This window comes from Semicossyphus pulcher, unplaced genomic scaffold, assembly GCF_022749685.1.
Source record: "Semicossyphus pulcher isolate SPU_LCO1_2020_fin unplaced genomic scaffold, fSemPul1.0.p SCAF_7, whole genome shotgun sequence".
Lineage (NCBI taxonomy): Eukaryota > Metazoa > Chordata > Actinopteri > Labriformes > Labridae > Semicossyphus > Semicossyphus pulcher.
Window position 1 is genome coordinate 9,064,869 of NW_027211748.1, and position 20,723 is coordinate 9,085,591.

General features: G+C 43.9%; 1 protein-coding gene across 1 annotated transcript in view; it reads left to right on the plus strand.

Moving 5' to 3' along the window:
• Positions 1–20,723, plus strand: part of LOC138611333 (protein unc-13 homolog A-like) — a 33,131-nt gene that overhangs the window by 7,494 nt on the left and 4,914 nt on the right. The window contains exons 6-38 of the mRNA XM_069684382.1: positions 265–335; positions 524–578; positions 1,019–1,048; positions 2,431–2,644; positions 5,184–6,290; positions 6,432–6,534; positions 7,752–7,795; positions 8,385–8,463; positions 9,291–9,296; positions 9,387–9,461; positions 9,554–9,773; positions 10,383–10,610; positions 10,770–10,911; positions 11,006–11,175; positions 11,354–11,469; positions 12,347–12,510; positions 12,719–12,872; positions 13,158–13,226; positions 13,435–13,524; positions 13,932–14,066; positions 14,185–14,312; positions 14,830–14,915; positions 15,073–15,199; positions 15,289–15,385; positions 16,918–17,061; positions 17,154–17,231; positions 17,698–17,775; positions 17,859–17,947; positions 18,046–18,189; positions 19,307–19,430; positions 19,997–20,053; positions 20,173–20,253; positions 20,573–20,720. Coding sequence (XP_069540483.1) covers positions 265–335; positions 524–578; positions 1,019–1,048; positions 2,431–2,644; positions 5,184–6,290; positions 6,432–6,534; positions 7,752–7,795; positions 8,385–8,463; positions 9,291–9,296; positions 9,387–9,461; positions 9,554–9,773; positions 10,383–10,610; positions 10,770–10,911; positions 11,006–11,175; positions 11,354–11,469; positions 12,347–12,510; positions 12,719–12,872; positions 13,158–13,226; positions 13,435–13,524; positions 13,932–14,066; positions 14,185–14,312; positions 14,830–14,915; positions 15,073–15,199; positions 15,289–15,385; positions 16,918–17,061; positions 17,154–17,231; positions 17,698–17,775; positions 17,859–17,947; positions 18,046–18,189; positions 19,307–19,430; positions 19,997–20,053; positions 20,173–20,253; positions 20,573–20,720 — 4,653 coding nt within the window. The remainder of the gene's footprint in view (positions 1–264; positions 336–523; positions 579–1,018; positions 1,049–2,430; positions 2,645–5,183; positions 6,291–6,431; positions 6,535–7,751; positions 7,796–8,384; positions 8,464–9,290; positions 9,297–9,386; positions 9,462–9,553; positions 9,774–10,382; positions 10,611–10,769; positions 10,912–11,005; positions 11,176–11,353; positions 11,470–12,346; positions 12,511–12,718; positions 12,873–13,157; positions 13,227–13,434; positions 13,525–13,931; positions 14,067–14,184; positions 14,313–14,829; positions 14,916–15,072; positions 15,200–15,288; positions 15,386–16,917; positions 17,062–17,153; positions 17,232–17,697; positions 17,776–17,858; positions 17,948–18,045; positions 18,190–19,306; positions 19,431–19,996; positions 20,054–20,172; positions 20,254–20,572; positions 20,721–20,723) is intronic.

A 20,723-nucleotide genomic window follows, 5' to 3' on the forward strand; every position in this document is an offset into this window, starting at 1 on the left:
TTATAGGTCTCTGGCTTTAAGGCTGTAAGTGAAAAGGCTGATTTTCAAAGTCATTGTGTTCTAAGCAGGAAAAAGAACCTGCAGGTCTGTGCATGTTAAAAAACAGATCTGGGTCAAATATTATTAGCAAATGTGATGTTTTAGCTTCGACTCATTATTTGGGTGAAGTTTTTTAGGTTGAAAGTTTTGTGAATAACTTTTTAAAAAATCCTGCTCTGTTAGTGTGACATTTTTCACCTGAGTATGTCTGCCTTGTTGTTTCAGACATCCCCGAGGATGAGGCACGATACTGGGCCAAAAAACTGGAGCAGCTCAATGCAATGAGGGACCAAGATGTAAGACAATGTTTGATTTAATACCCCAGCACGTCCTCACATTTTAGGAACACGTTAACATGATTAATGTGGGGAGCAACTGTGTTACACTATACTAGATACATTCAAACTTTACATTTACTTCACTTCCTCTTTATAAGCATGTATTGTGTACGCTTCATTCAAGTTCTACATTTGTCTAACTCCAGTATTCATACCAGGAGGAGCAGGAACGCCCTCTCCGTGCACCAGGAACCCAGTGCTGTAAGTGACCGATTGGCTGTTTGTGCAATCCACTCATTTGTGTGTGCTGAACAAGAGAATTACGTCTGCTGTTGAAGTGTAATTAGATTGCTGTAGCTCAGCATGTGCGTAATGTGTGTAACCACACATGGGTTGTTGTGCTTTAGAGGGAGAAAGGGGGCCTGTATCTTTGCACTGTAAAGGATCAATAGCGGTATCAGATGTCCGGAGACGAGCTCCTCCAGGACGCTGCTGCGCTTCGACTATTGGTCCAGTCTGCCGGGCCTGCTGAGCCAGCTGTCTGAGGCAGCTGTAAGGAGGCTCAGCACTCCCTCTCTGCTCTCCTTCCAGTCACCAGCTACATGAAGGAACTTTGGAGCGTTAATTGCGCAAAGGCATGTTTGTGTTTGAACACCAGTTTAATTCATATTCAATACTGATACCGTCCTGTTTTATTGCAGGTAACTGGAGTCTTTGGGGAGATCAGCAAAGTAAGTGTGCATTACACACACCGTACAGAAGTATCTGAACAGTCACTTCATTTTCATTGTTTTGGTCCCGCAATCCAGTCCAGTGCAAACTTTTAACTACGATTTCAGGGTGTTTAAATGCATATTGAATGCCCAGTGTAGGACTCGTACTCTTGTAATTACCTGCTGCGCTGTACATGGATTGAGAATATAAACTGTGAGTCCCTCTATTGACCATCTAGCACCCTCATACCGAATAACAGAAGTTTAAAGGGCAAGTTCATCCAAATTACCCCCAAAAAACACATTAAGAGGTTTTATTTGCTGAACTTATTCACTTGTTTATCATTTTTAAATTTCATTTGTGCTTCTAACAGCATGAAAAAAACTTTTAGAAAACAAAACTTCAACTTCTTTGTTCATCTAGATAAAGAACCAAGCTCTCTGACAGCTTTCACAGGGACTATTTCTTTGGTAGAAAGTATATCAGATGAAACACTGTGAGGTCTGTGGAGTTACTCGGATGTTTTAAAATCAGCCATTGTTTCTTTTAAAATGAATTTTTTAAAGCCACAATAATGAAGAATAAAAAGTAGTTTCTGTAAACATACAAGAAAATATTAAAACTCTCTCTCTCCCTCTCGCTCTCTATTTCTCTCCTGCTGTGATTAGCAGATGGTCTTATATAAGTGTCTGTCAGACTCACCCACACAACTGCAGCAATTCATCTCATCTCTGTTCACTCAGAGGAAAAAGCAAGGGGGGTAAAGATAGATGTTGAGCCAATGAAGCGAGCGAGAGAGAGAAAGTGCGGACACGGTTGAAGTGAGAAACAAAGTTTGATGCCTTTAATTAGTGTTTACACGGCCAGACAGATGAAGATGAGGTGTAAGCGGTGCAGAAACCGCCTTCGTCAGAGTGTGAGAGACGATGATGGATGGCGATAAATGATTAATACATGCTGGTTTCAGTTTTGACTGATTCAGCACTGTGAAAGTCTCTCATCACTTCCCTCTGGGATGTTAATCTCTGATCTATGGACACCACAGAAAATAAAGGCGCTCCTTAGTGAGCAGCAATGGATTTATGTTCAGTTATGATGATGAGAAAAAGGAGGAAGCTGCTGGTAATGTTCGTAATGTGCTTCATGTATGGTTGCACTCTGTATGACCTATAGGGGTTCAGTAGTGGAATGCTGCCATCTCATCTATATTATCTGTAATTGCCATGGTACTAAGAGATTAGTTTAGTGCTGAGTAGAGCCTTTTATCTCGATGCCACATGACAAGTTTCCAATCAGGATGATTACTTTCATGAAGATCTTTTTCTCGCTCGATAACTCAAACTTTTTCTTTTCTCCCTCCACTAAAAGGACTGATGGTTTTTTTCTTGCCTCCGTGCAGATGAAGACCCCGACAGTGCTGTGGATGACAGGGACAGCGACTATCGAAGCGAAACCAGTAACAGCATCCCCCCTCCCTACTACAGCACATCCCAGCCCAACGCCTCCGTCCACCAGTATCCCATCAGCCAGCAGCACCGCAGCTCCAGAAGTTACTCTTACCCGCGCTCTGGCAACAGCCAGGACCTCGACTACCACCATCAGAGGACTGTCAGGTGTGTGCCTGCTAGTAATAAGGACTGGAATGCATGATTATTGTTGGTGTCACAATTGAGATTACATGTTTTGTCTGATCGACACAAAAATTCTCATTCAGCATGAAGATTTGAAACAGAGACACACAACAAATCCTCATACTTGAGCTGGAAACAGTACATTTTAAAGCTTTGCTTAATCAATGACTTAAAGCAGGACTTTTTAATACATTTGTTTTAAAAATTAAGACATCGATTCACAAGCACATAAATGCACCATAGCCTAACTTGGTCTGTTATGGCAGCTGATGGACTGGTATAGCTTATTGTGGCTAATGTTATCCAACTATAGATTGATGATTTTTTATGACTTAAATGTTTTGTGTTTATGTTTTAGCATTTACCATGTTGCTGTATTTGCCACTTGACTTGGTGGCTGCTGTCAAGCATGACCAATAACCAATGTATAACCAAAATAATTAATCAGTCGACACTTAAAGGAGCAGTTCGCCCCTGGAAAAAGCCACTGTCAGTCAAAGCTGGTTTTCTCTGTAATCAATAGAAGCAATAATATTTGAAATTGGCGCCACAGCTGTGGAGAAAGTTGTACGAACAGCTCGTGGTTTCGCCCATTCTACATTCCTACAACGTCCAGCGTGCATTGCAACCCTCCCTCTGAAAGGACCGGCCCAGTTAGAGACACTGGAGTGGAATACTACTGTTTCACTGCAGGCAATGGCTCAGAGCGGTACAGTATCCGAAACAGGACGAGAATACACCGGTGGATTGTCTAAAAAATCTTCAGGTCTGCAGTCTACATTTCAAACCTGACGATTTTGAACGAGACATGACATCGGAGGCGGGCGTCCTAGATAGAGGAAGTGTAGTTTAGCAAGCTCCTTGGCCTCCGCCAGATGACACATTTTACTAAGTCTGGGCGAGGTTTTCCAGGGCCCATTGGAGAAGCGGATAGCGTCCTCCAAAGGCACAGAGCCAAATTGCATTTTTTTTCCTACCATAATGGCATTAGCTCCCCATGATAGCATTAGCGTTCTATCATTTGAGCATTTGATCACTTTATGAACTCATTTGTGTAGCACTGAACGGGTTGCCGTAGTGGTAGAAATCTAAGCAACGATTTGTTCCTGACTGCTGCTGGCAATGGATGACATGTCTATAACAAACAGAAAAAACAGTCAAATTAGCGGGTATCTTTAACAAATATACTAATAATCCAACCCTAACCCTAACCCTACTAAAGGTAGAATCGAATATAAACAAAATGACAGTGTTAAATACGATAAAACATGTATAATAAACTGCTTACACTCTGACATTGTACTGACTATGACAAATCAGTCTTTCTCCCGTAGAGCTGCGGCTATTTGAGGTTCTATTTGAGGTTCGTCTTACAATAGTCTCAGCAGACAGTTTGACTCCCCTATAGCAGCAGGTGTTACTAATAACATCAACAATGGCTCTGTTTTATTCAGATATCCCAGTTAGCATGCTAGCTTGACAGTTAGCCTGCGTGCTCAGTACCAGGACCCTGAAACTGAAGCAGCTAAATAGAATTGGGCTAATTGTATTATCTACTAAATGCTCTTCCTACTGTGATATTTCAAAATGTCATCAGTGAGGGCGGCCTATTAGTGAATGAATAGAGTCAATGAAATGCTGCCATGCACTGTGTCCTTCATTGGGTCATACACACCAAACGCTATTCGTCTTTCAGAGTTGTTTACAATGCTGCTACATTTCTCAGCTTTTATTGACATATCTCTCACAGACTGGGAATGAAACTATGCATCCCTTACCTCCCGCTTTATGAATAATTCAGCTGGCAATCTAATGGTCAATACTGCACATAAGATTAGCTGCTTTTGTGAGTGTATTGGACAGGGCCCCCCCCCTTCCCCACACTCCCGCCCATTCTTCTTCATCTCCTCCTCTCAGCTCTCTACGCTCTCTCCATCCTTATGCTCTCTTCTATAAGTCTCTGTGCTCACCACTCCCTTCCTGTCTTCACTATCTCCCTCCCTCTCCCGCCATCCATCCTCCTTCCTCTCTGTGCCTCTTTCGCTTTTTAATAGCCCCATTCATCAAGGAGTATAAATACTTTTTCCCTGTTTGCTGCATTTCTGGATGCTTGTTCTTTTTCTGTTGTCAGCTTTTTGGAGGCCTCTCACCTTTCTGTTCTGCTCTATTTCCCGCTGCTTGTCTGGTACTCTTGTATCCCCGGTGCTTTCCATCGATTAGCCATCAGCATTGTTCCCGGCCACCCTAAGACTATGTAGAAAAGGTTTTTAGTAGGGCTTCCCAATAGGGCACAGTGTGTATAAGCCATAAAGTGCTCTAATAAAGTGCTCTGTGTGCATTTTTTGTTATTATGGGTCATAAAGGGACTGTTTACCATTAATTATATATGTGCACATGTATAAATGCAATAATAACCTGAATAGAAGTGTCTCTGTGTTCATTATTAAATTGTATGTCTCCTAATTACTCCAGTAATAACTCTCTCCTGTTTTCTTTCGGTCCTCCTCTCTCCTTCCTCCAGCCCCTCGGGGAGCTACGCCTCCTCTGCAGAGCTGAGTCGGTGCAGCAGTCAGCTGAGCGAGGAGGACTATGGTGGCGAGTATGGAGAAAGGGACCCGTACGACGAGAACGACTCTTACCACTCCTGCCACTCCTCGGTTAGCTACAGTAAAGGCTCTCCAGACTGGGACCCCGATGAGACCCAGGGGCAGTACAGCGACGAGGGCGGCTACAGCAAAGATGGAGGAGAGGAGGCGGCTCTGTATGAGGAGGAAGACGGAGGACTGTATGAGGGAGAAGAGGAAGGCCTCTATGAGGATGAGGAGATGATGTATGATGATGAGGATTTGTACAATTTAGACGGGACCCTCAGTGAGGACCTGGAGCCTCCCTTCACCCCCACCCCAACGTCAACAGCACCCCCAACTCTGGATGTAGCCAGTGCCAGACCTCCTCTAGAAAAACAGCCCTCCTTACACCAACAGCAGCCCCCTACTCAACCCCCCAACCAAACACCCAACCAGTCTCTTCCTCCTGGCACGGCCCCATCAGCACAGCCCCCTGCTGGTCAACCAACAGCCCAGCCGCCTAAACAGCCCCAGCCCCAAACGCAGCCTCAGCCACAGCCTCAGGCAGCCCCCTCCGCCACTTCCTTCTTCTCCATGGCCAAACCTCTAACAGCTGCAGTCAGCGGCTTGGCCTCCACTTTCCTGTCCTCTGTTCCCACAGCTCAACCAGCGCAGCCTCACCCTCCAGCTTCAGCCGTATCTCAGCAACAACAGCCTCCCGCAGGCAGCACTGTCCCTCCATCCCACCCAGCCACCGTGGCTAACTCAACCTCCCAGCCGCCCTCTGCTGCCGTTGGCCCTCCCTCCCAACAGACCCCATCCTCCGGGCAGCCTCAACCCCAACTCAACGGTCCTGCCACCCAACAGTCAGAGGCCCCTGAGGACCAGGATCTCCAGCTGGAGGAGGAACCATGGCTAGAAGAAGACATGATGTTGGAGAAGGAGGCCAGGACGCCTCCTGCTCAGCCAGAGGAGAAGCTCCCAGAGGAGGAGATAGAGGAGCATTTCGAGGAGAGCAGGCCGCCGACGCCAGTAGAGGAAGAAGAGATGCCCCCTGAGAGGTAGGAGAGGGGGATGAAAGGGAATGAGATCAGTGAAGTGACAAAAATAGACTACAAGAGAAAAACATTCAGTACCGATTCTAAAAATAAATCAGCTGCAGATATTTTTACTAAAAATGAAAAACTGCCTTTTTATTTCAGTCCTCCAGTCATAGAGGAACCTAAAGAGCCAGTGGATCCAGCAGTCAGAGCCAAAGAGAACTGGCTGAGGATCTACAACAAAGTCTTAGAACAGCTTCGGGAGGTAAGACCCCGACTCTGGTTTAAACCCCATCCTCACCCTAAATTCCAGCTGGTCCCTCCCAGAGCTGTGGGCCTGATTCAGCTCCACCCTGTAATCTCAAAGATATACCAGAGTTCAAGAGACTCTAAAGTGTCGACCAAGTCTTTGAAATATGAATGTGTCATGCATAATTAATGTGCAGAGGCAGGGTTCATACAGTAAGTTCTTGAGTTCTATTTTGATGGTGCTTTTTGCTAGACACCGGAGAGCTGACTCCATGTGTTTCATATTCTATAATTCTTCCTTTTGGTTTCCTTTCATTTAAAAAGAATTGATGCTTGACTGACAGATTTTATTTGAGCTTGGGTGCAGCACCACACCACCAAAACTGCTTGATTTAATGCACACGTTAAGTTTTGCCTGATCACTTGCATATTTTATTCACATATTCTGTTGCTGTTCATTACGTTTGAATTCAGTTGTGCAAAGAATTAATCACTTGCTTCGATGTTTATGTTGATGTATGTCGCGTTGCGTTTTTGTACATTTGGCTTCCTTTTTGTTTGTCCTTTTTTTTGTTATTTTATTTGTTTGTTTGTGCCGACCCACTTTGTTTTCTTTCCAGTTTCATGTCATTGCCATAGTGACACTCGCATGCACTTTGCTCGGCCATCATTGGAGCATGCTGACAGGTAGGTACAACTCGACTGTTTGCTTGATAGAAAGAGATGCCTACAGATGCCTTGTTCACCTCCCTACTGTCTGTAAACAGGCACTTTCACGCCGATCATTCATCCTCACAACAAGTTGATCTTTTCTGTTTCTGCAGGAGCTGTCATTCGATCTGACATATTTGATTTCAAAATGTAGGCAAGGCAGTTTGTGCAAAGTTAGAATTCCAATATTTGTATTTACAAATGACATAAATAATTATAACATTTATTCAATAATTGGTTATTAAATTCAACTATGATTAAAGGTCTGGGCAGATTGATTCAGCTCCAGCTGTTCAAAAGGTCCGAAGCATCAAACAGATGCTCTGTATACGAGTATAATCTGACCCAGCCCCCTTTTAATTACTGAAGCGATAACACAATAATGTAATGTTATTTAACACGTAAAGAGCCTGATAATGCACTTTGATAATAAGATAACTGCAGTCTAGTGATGCAGCCTCATCCATACAGTACGTGAATGCTAGAAAAAGCTGCTTAACGTTCCCCCTTCGTCTCTCTCAGGCTCGAGGAGAGACCTCCAACTCGCTGTGGTTCGGTAAAGGAGGGTGAGTGTTTGCCGTCACTTCCTCAAGTAATTTACTTCCTCTTACACAGAGAGCATTATATTTCCCTAACTGTGTTAGTCAAGCCAATGCAATAAGTCAAGTTAAAATTATCCTCAGATCATCATGGAAACCTGCCACCGCTGCCTCAGATTGAAAATGCCCGTCTCTCGTCCGGGAATCCTCCGTTCTATTTCATTCTGATCCACAGGCTCATTCAGCTCGTGGCATCTGGCCAGGCAGTATTGAGCGGCGGTGGGCTGCCCTGACTTAGCTGGCAGGTCATTTGTAGATGAGGCAAACCTCAGAGTGGGACTGAGGCTGCATACTAAAGAAGTGCAAAGTTAGCCCAATAGCAACCCAGCAATTATAGCCAGGTGTGTGGTGTGTCATTGCCACTATTTGAGAAAAGGCAGTTTGCTTAATTAAACTCTCCAGCAGAGTCTTTGACAGAAGAAGCATTTGAAACAACAATAGAGGGAATTACTTCCCAATAGTAACAAACATGATTTCATTGTAAGAAATTTAGATGATAGGATTGTTTTATCTCCTGATTGACGAATTTGTAATGATTCATACTTTTCTTGTTCAGAATGGGAGGTGCACTCTACAGTATCGACAGCATGCCTGACCTTCGGAAGAGGAAAGCCATTCCTCTCGTCAGAGATCTGGTGAGAAACAAACATGGACACGTACAAGCATCATTTCACACCAGTCGTGCCCTGTGTAATCTCTATTTGCAGATTCCACATAAAAAATCTGTGGGCACACGACAGGATTTTAGTACGGCAAGTGTTCTGGTTTCTGTTTGTAGTCCGAGTAATATTGACCAATCACGTATCAGCAGGCTTCAGCTTATGCAGGAAAAACAGTCTGTGTGGAAAAGCAGGCAAACTATCTGCTCTAGATCAAAAATTTAGTTTGAGTCACTTTAGATCTGAACACGCGCTTGCTTCTCAAATTGCTAACTGGACTGTAAACAATGCGGCACACGGAAAAGGAAGTCTTAACGCTGGCTAAACTAGAAAACCCAACATATTCGCCGTTGCTCCTAGAGGCTATATCATCATCACACTATAGCCGATTGTCACCCGTGTGACCTTGAGATGATCGATTTCTCTGAATCTCAATTTACTCAAAAACAATCATCTCTATTCTGTCCTTCTTTGATTTATTGATACTTTCTCTTACTTGTTTTCAGGATACTCACTTCTGATTGTTTCTCCTTTCACAGCTGCGTCTTATTAGCTGTTGATAAATTAAAAGCTTGCATTATATCTGTGGTGTTAATTTAATTACAGTCATTAATCAATGTAGTTACACAAGTGTCTTCTAGAGGTCGGGGCACACAGAGTGACAGAGGGAATATAGGTTCACACACACACACACACACACACACACACACAATGCATCTTAAAGAGTGTTACAGCTTTTCCTAAATTCCTAAAATATGTTGTATTCTGTCTTTCCTCTGTTCATCACTGCTTGGCGTCATCAGGCAATGGTGAGTTCATGTTTACAGAAGTCAAACACACATTAGAAGTCTGCTGCGTAGTTCATGTTAAAGCATAAATACTTTTCTGTGTGTTCACAGTCTCTGGTGCAAAACTCTCGTAAGGCCGGAATCACCTCCGCCATGGCTTCCACAACTCTGGGCAATGAAGAGCTGGTGGGTTTCTCTCGTCTCGGTTCTTTTTCACAATCCTGTTTAACTTTTAATCAACTCCGGTATCAAACTTCTCTTCTCCATTCCCCTTGCAGAAAAGTCACGTGTATAAGAAGACCCTGCAGGCTCTCATCTACCCCATCTCCTCCACCACTCCGCACAACTTTGAGGTGTGGACAGCCACCACCCCCACCTACTGCTATGAATGTGAGGGGCTGCTTTGGGGTATCGCCCGACAAGGCATGCGCTGCTCTGAGTGCGGCGTCAAATGCCACGATAAGTGCCAGGATCTGCTCAACGCAGACTGCCTGCAGAGTAAGAGCCTTTGATCAAAAACACTCTTTCAAACATATTCATCTATTTTTACTGTAATACACACACACATACACACGCACTCAGGAAAACACACAAACACCAAACCTATTTTCACTCCTCCTCTGTATCCTTCTGCCCGATTGACATCCCATTATTCTTGTCCTCTATCCACTCTCACTTTCTCCTCCCTCTTCCTTTCCAATTTATCTCCTGAGTAATGTGCTGTCATACCCCTGCCTCTCTGCTCTCTCTCTTCCACCCATAGCCTTTGCATCCATACTGCTTTGCGTAATTCTGCTCCACAAGGGGTGACTCATCCAATTCCCATACTGTTTTGGAGTCAATCTACACAATGCATAATTCATCGCTCGGCCGTCTCCAAAGAGTCTTATAAGATCCTGTTGCCAAAAGCATCTGTAGGTCTTTTACGCTCCGATCAGCTGCTTTTTCCTGACCAGATCGGTGGTCGAGTTAATACAGTTTATCCCCATAACCGCGGGAGTTTTAGGGTTTGATTCCAGACCAGGGAAAATGGGACATATTGCCTAGTGGATTTACACTACTAACTATTCTATCTATATATCCCTTTCCACTCATCTGTCTCATCAGGAGCCGCAGAGAAGAGCTCCAAGCACGGGGCGGAGGACCGAACCCAGAACATCATCATGGTCCTGAAGGACCGCATGAAGATCCGAGAGAGGAACAAGCCCGAAATCTTCGAACTAATCCTGGAAGTGTTTGCCCTCGACAAAACAACACACGGCACGCAAATGAAGCAAATCAAGCAGAGCGTGCTCGATGGGACCTCCAAATGGTCAGCAAAGATCAGCATCACAGGTCAGTTACGAGTCTTTTATTATCCTTTTGTTACGTGAGGGTTTAAGGATAATCGGTGTAATATGCTGTGCAGATAGTGAAGCCCGATAGTGCTGTTCTTTATTTGTTATGTTTTTTTATATATAACAGCTATCGACGTGTCTCTTGTGTCGTCCACAGTTGTATGTGCTCAGGGTCTTCAGGCTAAAGACAAAACAGGCTCCAGTGACCCCTATGTAACTGTTCAAGTTGGGAAGACCAAGAAGAGAACCAAGACCATCTATGGCAACCTCAACCCAGTCTGGGAAGAAAACTTCCACTTGTGAGTACCATGGAAAACTGTCTGTAACAGTTTCAAATGCTAATATGTCATTTTATGTCACTGTATGACTCATTTCTGCCTCCGCCTCCTCCAGTGAATGCCACAACTCGTCTGACCGCATCAAGGTTCGCGTGTGGGACGAGGATGACGACATCAAGTCGCGTGTGAAACAGCGGTTCAAACGTGAGAGCGATGACTTCCTGGGTCAAACCATCATCGAAGTCCGGACTCTGAGCGGGGAGATGGACGTTTGGTACAACCTGGGTGAGTTTTTCTAATATAAGGAAAAAAAGGGGACGAAGAATTAGAGACGGATGAAAGGAGCGGGAAGTAACAGGGAGATAACAGAACAAGAAACAGATAATTGAAGTTCTTGTCTCTTGTAGATTGAACAAGATTCCGCCAACTAAGGGGGCATGTATATCTTCCTTTCATTTGACAGACAAGAGAACGGATAAGTCTGCCGTGTCAGGAGCCATCCGCATGCACATCAGTGTGGAGATCAAAGGAGAGGAGACGGTCGCTCCTTACCATGTCCAGTACACCTGTCTGCATGAGGTCAGTCTGAGAGGAAATGTTGCTGTGATTATTCGCACTTCAAATAAAACATTAAATATGCAAAGAGCAGCCTGCAATCCTGAGTTAATTAGTTCCGGGCAATTTAATTCTGGTTTTCACATTAACACAATCAATCACCTTGTAAATTCTGCTTCTGCCTTTGCACCCCGGGAAATTCGCCTTCTTCTTTCAAGACACAAAATTGCTAACATTAGGTTTCCCGTAACGGTTTAACAATTGACATCATTAGTTGGTGTCTGGAAGTATTGAGCCAATTTCGCCAATATGAGGGGATGTGGAATTCCCGGGAATGGGGCGGACATGAAGCCCTACAGGCTATTTCACAGTTTCACATATAATCCTGTTAAACTGCAGGATTGTAAAGAAAGCTTGAGTCAACCTCCTGAAATATGTGAAGAAATTGGAAACAGCATTGGCAATGAGTGAAAATCAAGCTACATTCATGCATATTTTTAGTCTGACACAGAAAATGTATGTTGTTTTACAAGCATTCAAATTAAATCAGCTTCATTAGTCCAAACTGTAGACTGTTGTTTCACATCTGCCCTGTGCCTGTCTCCGTTCACCAGCTGGATGATCATTTTAGAACAGATAAAGAGATTATTTTCAAGTCTTCCTTTCATATTCAAGGCTGTCAGTACATGAATAGTTGCTGTGTTAGCTCTAGGTCGCTCAGATTATGTAAGTGAAGGCTTCTGGCTTTCCAACAGAAGATCTAAAGCCTCTAACATCTAACTGTATGACCTCGCCTTGCTATGCTTTTTTTCTTTTAGTAATATGCTTGATCAGTTTCTGAAGTTAATTTTAATAATGATAACCTAAACATAGTATGTGCCTGTCCTTTGTCTTTGTTCAGCATCTTTTCCAGTACACCACTGAGGAGCAGAACAGCGGTGTAGTAAAGATCCCAGATGCCAAAGGGGACGATGCCTGGAAGGTTTACTTTGAGGAGACGGCTCAGGAGATAGTGGACGAGTTCGCCATGAGATACGGAGTGGAGTCCATCTACCAGGCCATGACGTCAGTCCTTACACCATCACTCTGATGTTTTTTAATTTGAAAGAGCTGGTCTTATTAAACTTAACAGCTTTAGCTTGTGACATGTTCTGATCAATAGAGAAGTAGTTCCATTCAAGTTTTGATAGATTTGTATTTTTTCCATTACATTATTATCAGGAGAAAGTACCGTAAATGTGCTACATGTTGTTTTTGCATTTCTGTCCCACAGGCACTTTGCCTGCTTGTCGTCTAAGTACATGTGCCCAGGAGTGCCAGCTGTGATGAGCACCCTGCTTGCCAACATCAACGCTTACTACGCCCACACCACCCAGTCCTCCAACAATGTCTCTGCCTCTGACAGATTTGCAGCATCAAACTTTGGCGTGAGTCCCTGAGACACACTTTGGAATATTTTCTCACTTCTTTATAATATGTTACTATAAACTGCAAAATGCTTTGAATTGCAACAGAAAATATCTGTTCTTCAAAATATTGCTTTTAAAAACTCACTCTTGATCCCTAGACGGAAGTCAGTTTCATGTGGCCCCGCCTACTTTTTTAAATGTCCAACATTGTTAGGTCGGCCTGGGGTTGTGTAGTCTAATGATCTGTCAGCTGTGGTGTCTTACTGAAGGGTTTATTCTGTTTTTGTTTCTTTACCTGTTTAGAAGGAGAGGTTTGTCAAACTGCTGGATCAGCTGCACAACTCCCTGAGGATCGACCTGTCCATGTATCGGGTAATAACTGCTACTCTCTATCAGAACAAATACATGTCAACTGAGTCAGTTGAGTACTTATAGCGATCTGTGTGTGCGTGGATGGCATCCCCATTCTCTGTTTTTGGAATGAGATGAAAATACTGCTCTCTTGGTATGGTGACTACTAATATGTATTCCCTGTATCTAATACTTGTCCCTTCGTGTGCGTGTGAATGTGTTTTCCTAGAATAACTTTCCTGCCAGCAGTCCTGAAAGACTACAAGACCTGAAGTCAACAGTTGATCTCTTGACGAGCATCACATTCTTCAGGATGAAGGTGAGGAGCATAAAGAATATATTTTGTTCTCTTGTTTCCTGCTTTCTTGTCGTTTCACACGAGCACTTAGCTTTAAAATAAACACGCTGCAAAACCTCTTGTTCGCTCTGGAAAGTAGCCTTAGGCGTAAACTGTGAATCAGCTTAACATTACCCTATCCAAACTGAAGCTATTATCATGAAACTGTGTGTGTGTGTGTGTGTGTGTGTGTGTGTGTGTGTGTGTGTGTGTGTGTGTTCATCGGGGTGTTAATGTATGTTGGTGCGATTTACGCAGCTCACTGAGTTTATGCTTGAATTCCCACTGAGATAACTTCCTGCTCAGACACTGACTCACACTGCGTGTGTCAGACAGGCTCTTTGAGGTGAACTGGATTCAACCATATGTTGTGTAACGTTTGTTTTCAGGTCCAGGAGCTGCAGAGTCCCCCCAGGGCGAGCCAGGTGGTGAAGGACTGCGTGAAAGCTTGTCTCAACTCCACCTATGAGTACATTTTCAACAACTGCCACGACCTCTACAACAGGGAATATCAGACAGACCCTGTAAGTCTGCATGTGTATGTATGTGTTCGCAGATGATGCCATTAAAGTTATTCTTGCTCTCACTACAACGACATTCTTGATGGATGCAGCTGATATTAATCCGTCTTTCTGTCTCCAGTCAAAGGCAGTCCCTCCAGATGAGCAGGGTCCCAGCATCAAAAACCTTGACTTCTGGTCCAAACTCATCACCCTCATCGTCTCCATCATAGAGGAGGACAAAAACTCCTACACTCCTTGCCTCAATCAGTGAGTCCCTGCCTAAACATTTGGCTAATTGCGCAGATTTAGCATGCAGAGGGAGTGTTGGAAAATTGCCGGGCAGTTGTTGGGAAAATAATCCTCCTTGAGGCAACAGCTGAAGGAAAAATGTTTTTAAAAATACATGAGGATGACAGGGATCAACAGCCGAACAAACAGCCTCTGTTTGCTTTAAAAGCACGAGGTTTGTCCTGTCAGTTCTCACAAGGTAATGTACAAACAATATCTAAGTACATAAAAACATCCAACTTTACAACAGCGAAAAACATCTATCTGAATTATTATGCTATTAAGTGCAATGACAGTAGCCCTTTAGCCTGTGTGTACAGACATGTCATTCCTACAGCAGCTGCTTTGGTGTGGGTGGTTTGGATTTGGATCCCAGTGTGACGCTTTTTATAACTGTTAGTTTAATACTTATAAATAATAATGTGGATGAACTTACTGGCTTTGTTTCATAACTGAATATAGAGCTGGATTTAATCCTGAGTACTGCCTCTTACAGGTTTCCCCAGGAACTGAATGTGGGCAAGATCAGCGCCGAGGTCATGTGGAATATGTTCGCACAAGATATGAAGTACGCCATGGAGGGTAAGTTGTTGGAATGGGGAAGGTTACAGGCCTGGAAATGAGAGTCATTAGTTTATGTCCTAAATGTATTTTTAAGAGAGGGTTTTTTTTTGTGAACTATAGAGAAAGATTGGTGTGGTGGGTCTTCCCTCACTCTTTCTTTCTCATTGATATTCAGAGCACGAGAAGAACCGCCTGTGTAAAAGCGCAGATTATATGAACCTGCACTTCAAGGTGAAGTGGCTCTATAACGAGTACTGCAAGGAGCTGCCCACTTTCCAGAAACATGTTCCTGAATATCCAGCGTGAGTTAATAATAAATTCACCTACATTTCCTACATTACCACGATGACACTGAGCCTCAAGCTGTCTCTGCTTGTCCCTTGCTCTTCAGCTGGTTTGAACCATTTGTCGTCATGTGGTTGGAAGAGAACGAAGAAGTGTCCAGAGATTTTCTACATGGAGCTTTGGAGAGAGACAAAAAAGATGGGGTAACTGCTTTCATCTGCATCCTTGTGTAAAATGTTAGCTGACTAGCAGACTAACACAGAATTTTGAAACGAAAATTATCACCTATAAAATCAGGCTAAAATCAAACAACTCTTCCTGAAGGACTACCGGGATGTTCTGGGGAAAAACACTGAATACTTTCTGATCAGGAGTAAGTTGAGGCTAATTTAGCTTAGCATAATTTCTGGAAGCAGCTAGCTAGTTCTGTACAAAGATACAGCAATCTTCCTACCAGCATCAAATGGTGTTTTTTATACTGATATGGATCTATGTGTCCAAAGTAAAGAAATAAAGTTAAAGTCTTAAGTTCACTAAGTAAGAGACTATTTCTCTTGACTTAGACTATTACTCCGGCTTCCTCCCACAAAGACATGCTCGTTAGGCTCATTGGTGACTCTAAATTGCATAGGTGTGAGTGTGAGCTTGAACGTTTGTCTGTCTCTATGTGTCAGCCCTGTGATTGTCTGGTGATCAGTCCAGGGGATATCCTGCCTCTCACCTAATGACAGCTGGGACAGGCTCCAACCCTGAACAAGGATAAGCGGTATAGATAATGGATGTGCAGAATTATTTCTTTGTAGGGACTGTCTTGAGTCTGTTTCTAGGCTTTGTGCTAAGCTAAGCTAACAGTCTGATGGTTGTTGCCTCATGTTTAAGCATTGATGTCTAACTTCTTCTAACAGTGCCAGCTTTTAAAATCAAGCTTTAAAGGAAAATGTTGAGAAAAGAAAGAAAGAAAAAAAGAGGCGATCATGTGAAACTAAAGTTTGACTTAAATTCAAGAAGCGCTGACACATTAAGAAAATATTATTAGAAAGCTTAACTTTTCCCTCCTACCTGCAGCATTTCTACCCCCCAAAAATGTATTCATGCATTCCTCATGTAAATTCAGCCATTATCACTCCTGACTCAGCACGTTGCAGGCCGAGAAGAGCAGGTTGAAGGCCTCAAGGCAATCGATAAGGACTCAATACCAAAGGCACATGAGAAAAAAAACCTTCACTGCAGAGAAGAACCAAGACACACACACAGCGACTCATACTCTGAATCTCCCTCACACCTACATATCCACACACAGAGAGGGTCGATACAAAGCAGCTGAAGATTCTCTCAGCTCATACGTCAAGAATCCTTTGGGTCCAATTACTGTCGCCAGAGGCAGCTTCTGCATCCCTGTGTCAGCGAAACAGCGGTCCCTACTCCCAGTCACATACCATATCACTGTGCGCTAATGGCCGGGCTGTTAATGAGGGACCTGCTCCCATTCACAACCCTCCACTCGCCTGCGTCGCTGTCATCCAAACGCCTTCAGAGGAATCACTTCCCAAATCTTTAAACTGATGCAGCTGCAGAGGGTCCGTTTCATTGTCCATGATGTGTAACAGCAGTGTGAACTTCTCCCATGGGTGGCCCTCAGGGGGAATCAAACACCTCACTGTCAGTGTTGATCGTGCGCCGATCTCCGTGCTGCTTCTCACACTTTTCCCTCCGGTCTTTTCTTCCCCTTCTCCAGTTCCAGGTCACGTCGGAGCACGCTTTGTTCTCCTGCTCCGTGGTGGACGTGTTCTCTCAGCTCAATCAGAGCTTTGAAATCATCCGCAAACTGGAGTGTCCAGATCCTCAGATAGTTGCAAACTACATGAAGAGATTCGCCAAGGTGACTTTCCCTTTCAAGTTCTCTCAGAATGTTTTCACCTTTGTATACTCTGTAATGTTAAAGGTTTTTAACTATGCGCTCATTCCTTGTAGACAATCGGCAACGTCCTGCTGTCGTACGCTGACATCATCGCGAAGGAGTTCCCAAATCATGTCAAGAAGGAGAAAGTGGTAGGTCTTTGAGATGTTTGGCACAACAATGTAGCAGAGGGGAATTTGTATCGTTAGAATAAACAGCAGTGACTGATTTCAATTTGATCTCCATCTAGAAGTATGCAATTTGGTGTACGTGGTCAGGTTGATTAATTTCACCACAATACGCCGCTCTTCAGTGTAATAGCCGTCACCCAGGTCGTAGTATCTCAAAGTGAGTAAGGGCTTTGTAATTAGCTGAATGTGGTGTAAGTGGGCTGCACTCCCAGAGAGACCAGGAGCCCCCGGAGGAGCAGTAATTACTAAAATCTCCTGCTTCTCCTGCTCTGCATCAACAAGAGTGTTTTTGCCAAAGAAGCAATAAAAAAAAGTTAGGAGGACTAACCTTGATTGATTACAATGAAACGCTGGGAGCGGACAGAGGCAAGGGAGAGACGTGTGTGAGTGTGTTTGTGTGTAATGATTGGGCTCTTTCTCTCCTCAGCCATGCATCATCATCAACAACATCCAGCAGCTCAGAGTTCAGTTGGAGAAGATGTTTGAGGCCATGGGAGGCAAAGATGTGAGTTTCCATAAATGCACTTAGTGTTGTGATTGTACAATTATGACGCAGCTCTTCGTATTGATCCGCTCGTCTTGTTCCAGCTCAACGAGGAGGCGAGCCACTTCCTCAACGAGCTGCAGAACAAACTCAACAGCGTCATGGACGACCTCAGCCGCATCTTTGCCGTCAGGTGGGTGTATCAGTTTAATTTCCTGTGTGGAGTAAAGAGGTGCTGCATCAGTTTCTTCAGCTGAGTAAAAAGGCTGTTCTTTTTGTGTGGTGGTGTAGTTTCCAGCCCCAAATCGAGGACAACGTGAGACAAATGGGTGACATCTTAGCCCAGGTCAAAGGTCAGACAGTGCCAGCCAATGGAAGCGTGGTGCAGGAGGCCGACAACGTCCTGCAGCCCATCATGGACTTCCTGGACAGCAAGTAAGTATGGCTTGAAGTCAAACACGGATACTGTTTAAGAACGGAGTGAAGTGGGTCTTAAAAGTTGGTAACTCTTTCTTTGATCTGATTATTTATCTACATCATAACATTTGATGATATATACATTTTTTGAGGCTTGAATGACGGCTTTTGCTAAGAAAACATTCAATATTTTGTTTCATGTCAGCTTTACTTGAAGGTTTGGAAGAAGCTGACAAAAAGAACACTAATGCCCATTCAAGAGCCAATATGTGGTTTGTCCACTCCGGGCAACTGTAGAAACATGGCAAAACTGTGGAAGAGGACCTGCTTCCTCTGTTGACATACAGAGCTCATTCTAAGTAAACGATAGCACATCCTTAGTTTCAGTTGATTATACATGAATGAAAACAAACCTTAAATCCATTTCAGCCAACAGATCCCCCTAAACATGCTGCTCCTTTAAAAGAGCAGTTCGATCCTGGAAAAAGCCACAGTCAGTCACAGCTGGTGTTCTCTGTAATCGATAGAAGCAATAATGTACGAAATTGGCGCCATAGCTGTGGAGAAAGTTGTACAAATAGCTTGTGGTGTCGCCCATTCTACATTTCTACAATACCCAGCGTGCATTGCGCCCCTCCCTCTGAAAGGAACGGCCTAGCGAGAGACGCTGGACTGAAATGCTACCGTTTTCCAGCAGGCAATGGCTCAAAGCTACAGAATCCGAAATACGATGAGAATATACCAGTGGATCGTCTAAAAACTCTTCAGGTCTGCAGTCTACATTTCAAACCTGACGTTTTTGAACGAGACATGACATCGGTCGGAGGCGGGCGTCCTAGATTGAGGAAGTGTAGTTTAGCGAGCTCCCTGGCCTCTGCCAGATGACGCGTTTTACGCAGTCTGGCGGAGGTTTTCCAGGGCCCATTGGAGAAGCGGATAGCGTCCTCCAAAGGCACAGAGCGACCATAATGGCATTAGCTCCCCATGATAGCATGAGAGGACTGAGGTTGAAAATCGGTGAACTGGCCCTTTAAAGTTATGTTGGCCTCTACAGCCAGCAGAATAAATACAAATGTGTGTTTTAGTGCTGCCTTCATGTCGGTCAGTTGAGAGATTTTGTGTTTTCGTCTTTCAGCCTGTCGCTGTTTGCTAAGATCTGTGAGAAGACGGTCCTCAAGAGAGTGCTGAAGGAGCTGTGGAAGCTGGTGATGAACACGATGGAAAAAACCATCGTGCTTCCAACACTTACTGACCAGACGGTATTTAATAAAACCTTCTTTCTGCTTCTGAATTCCACTGCTGTTTTCCATTGTGATTGTACATGAACTCATATATCCTACCATTATCCCATTCTCTCTGCCTTTTTGCCATTCTTAGGTTATTGTAAGTATGTATGTGTGTGTGTTTACAGCCTCTGTAAGCATGAAGAAACACTGATCTAATCGTAACGGGAGCTTTAACATCATCCTCTGTAGTCTTTATCACACGTCTTCTCTGTGGATATCAGTGCATCAGAAACAACCTTACCTGTACATGTAACCCTGCAATACTGTCTGACTGTACACCAAAGCACTTAGACTGTCTTTCTCTCTCAAGATGAAACATGTTTGTTTATTCGAATAGTATTTAAAAAAGTGTAGTTGTAGTATTTTCCCCCCTCACTCTTCAAACTCGTGTCTTGTATCTGCAGATGCCTGTCCTCACTGAACCTCCTGAACTCACCTCACACTCTGCAAATCTCCCTCCATTTCTCTCACACACCCTGCCTCTGTCATCTCTCTCCCTCCGCACTGTCCTCACTTGAATCTCCCTCTCTCCATGACAGGGCACTCAGATGATCTTCAACGCTGCTAAGGAGTTGGGCCAGCTGTCTAAGCTCAAGGTGATGAAAAGAAGAAGAAACAGAAACAAAGTTCTTGGCTTATGAAACGTATCTTAAATATACACTTTTCAGCATTATCTCTGGTGTAGACTGACTTGATTGTTTGATCTGTCCTGCAGGAGCACATGGGGCGAGAAGAGGCCAAAGCATTGACTCCTAAACAGTGTGCAGTCATAGAGCTGGCACTGGACACCATTAAGGTATTGTATGATGTGTGATACAAACAGAAACGCTGGCAGGGAATTTGGTGCTAATGATGTTACTTAAACAATATTTTAGCTGGTCTGAAAAAGAGGCACAGACAGATCCAACTTCAGATACTTAAAGTCCTGGACACAGTTTTTTCCATCAGGATGGAGAGGAAATATATTAATCAGAGCCACAAAGGTCACGATAAAGTCAAATCTTTTATATAGACTTGTACATTTTTCCCCTTAGAGCTCTCTGTGTCTGTGTCCTCTTTCTTCCTCACTGTCTACCTATCCACAATAAGTGTGTCGTGTCACATTTGTCACACAGCAATACTTCCACGCTGGCGGTGTGGGCCTGAAGAAAACCTTCTTGGAAAAGAGTCCAGACCTGCAGTCTCTGCGCTACGCCTTGTCCCTGTACACCCAGGCCACGGACAAGCTGATCAGGAAGTTTGTTCTCTCGCAGAGCGCTCAGGGTA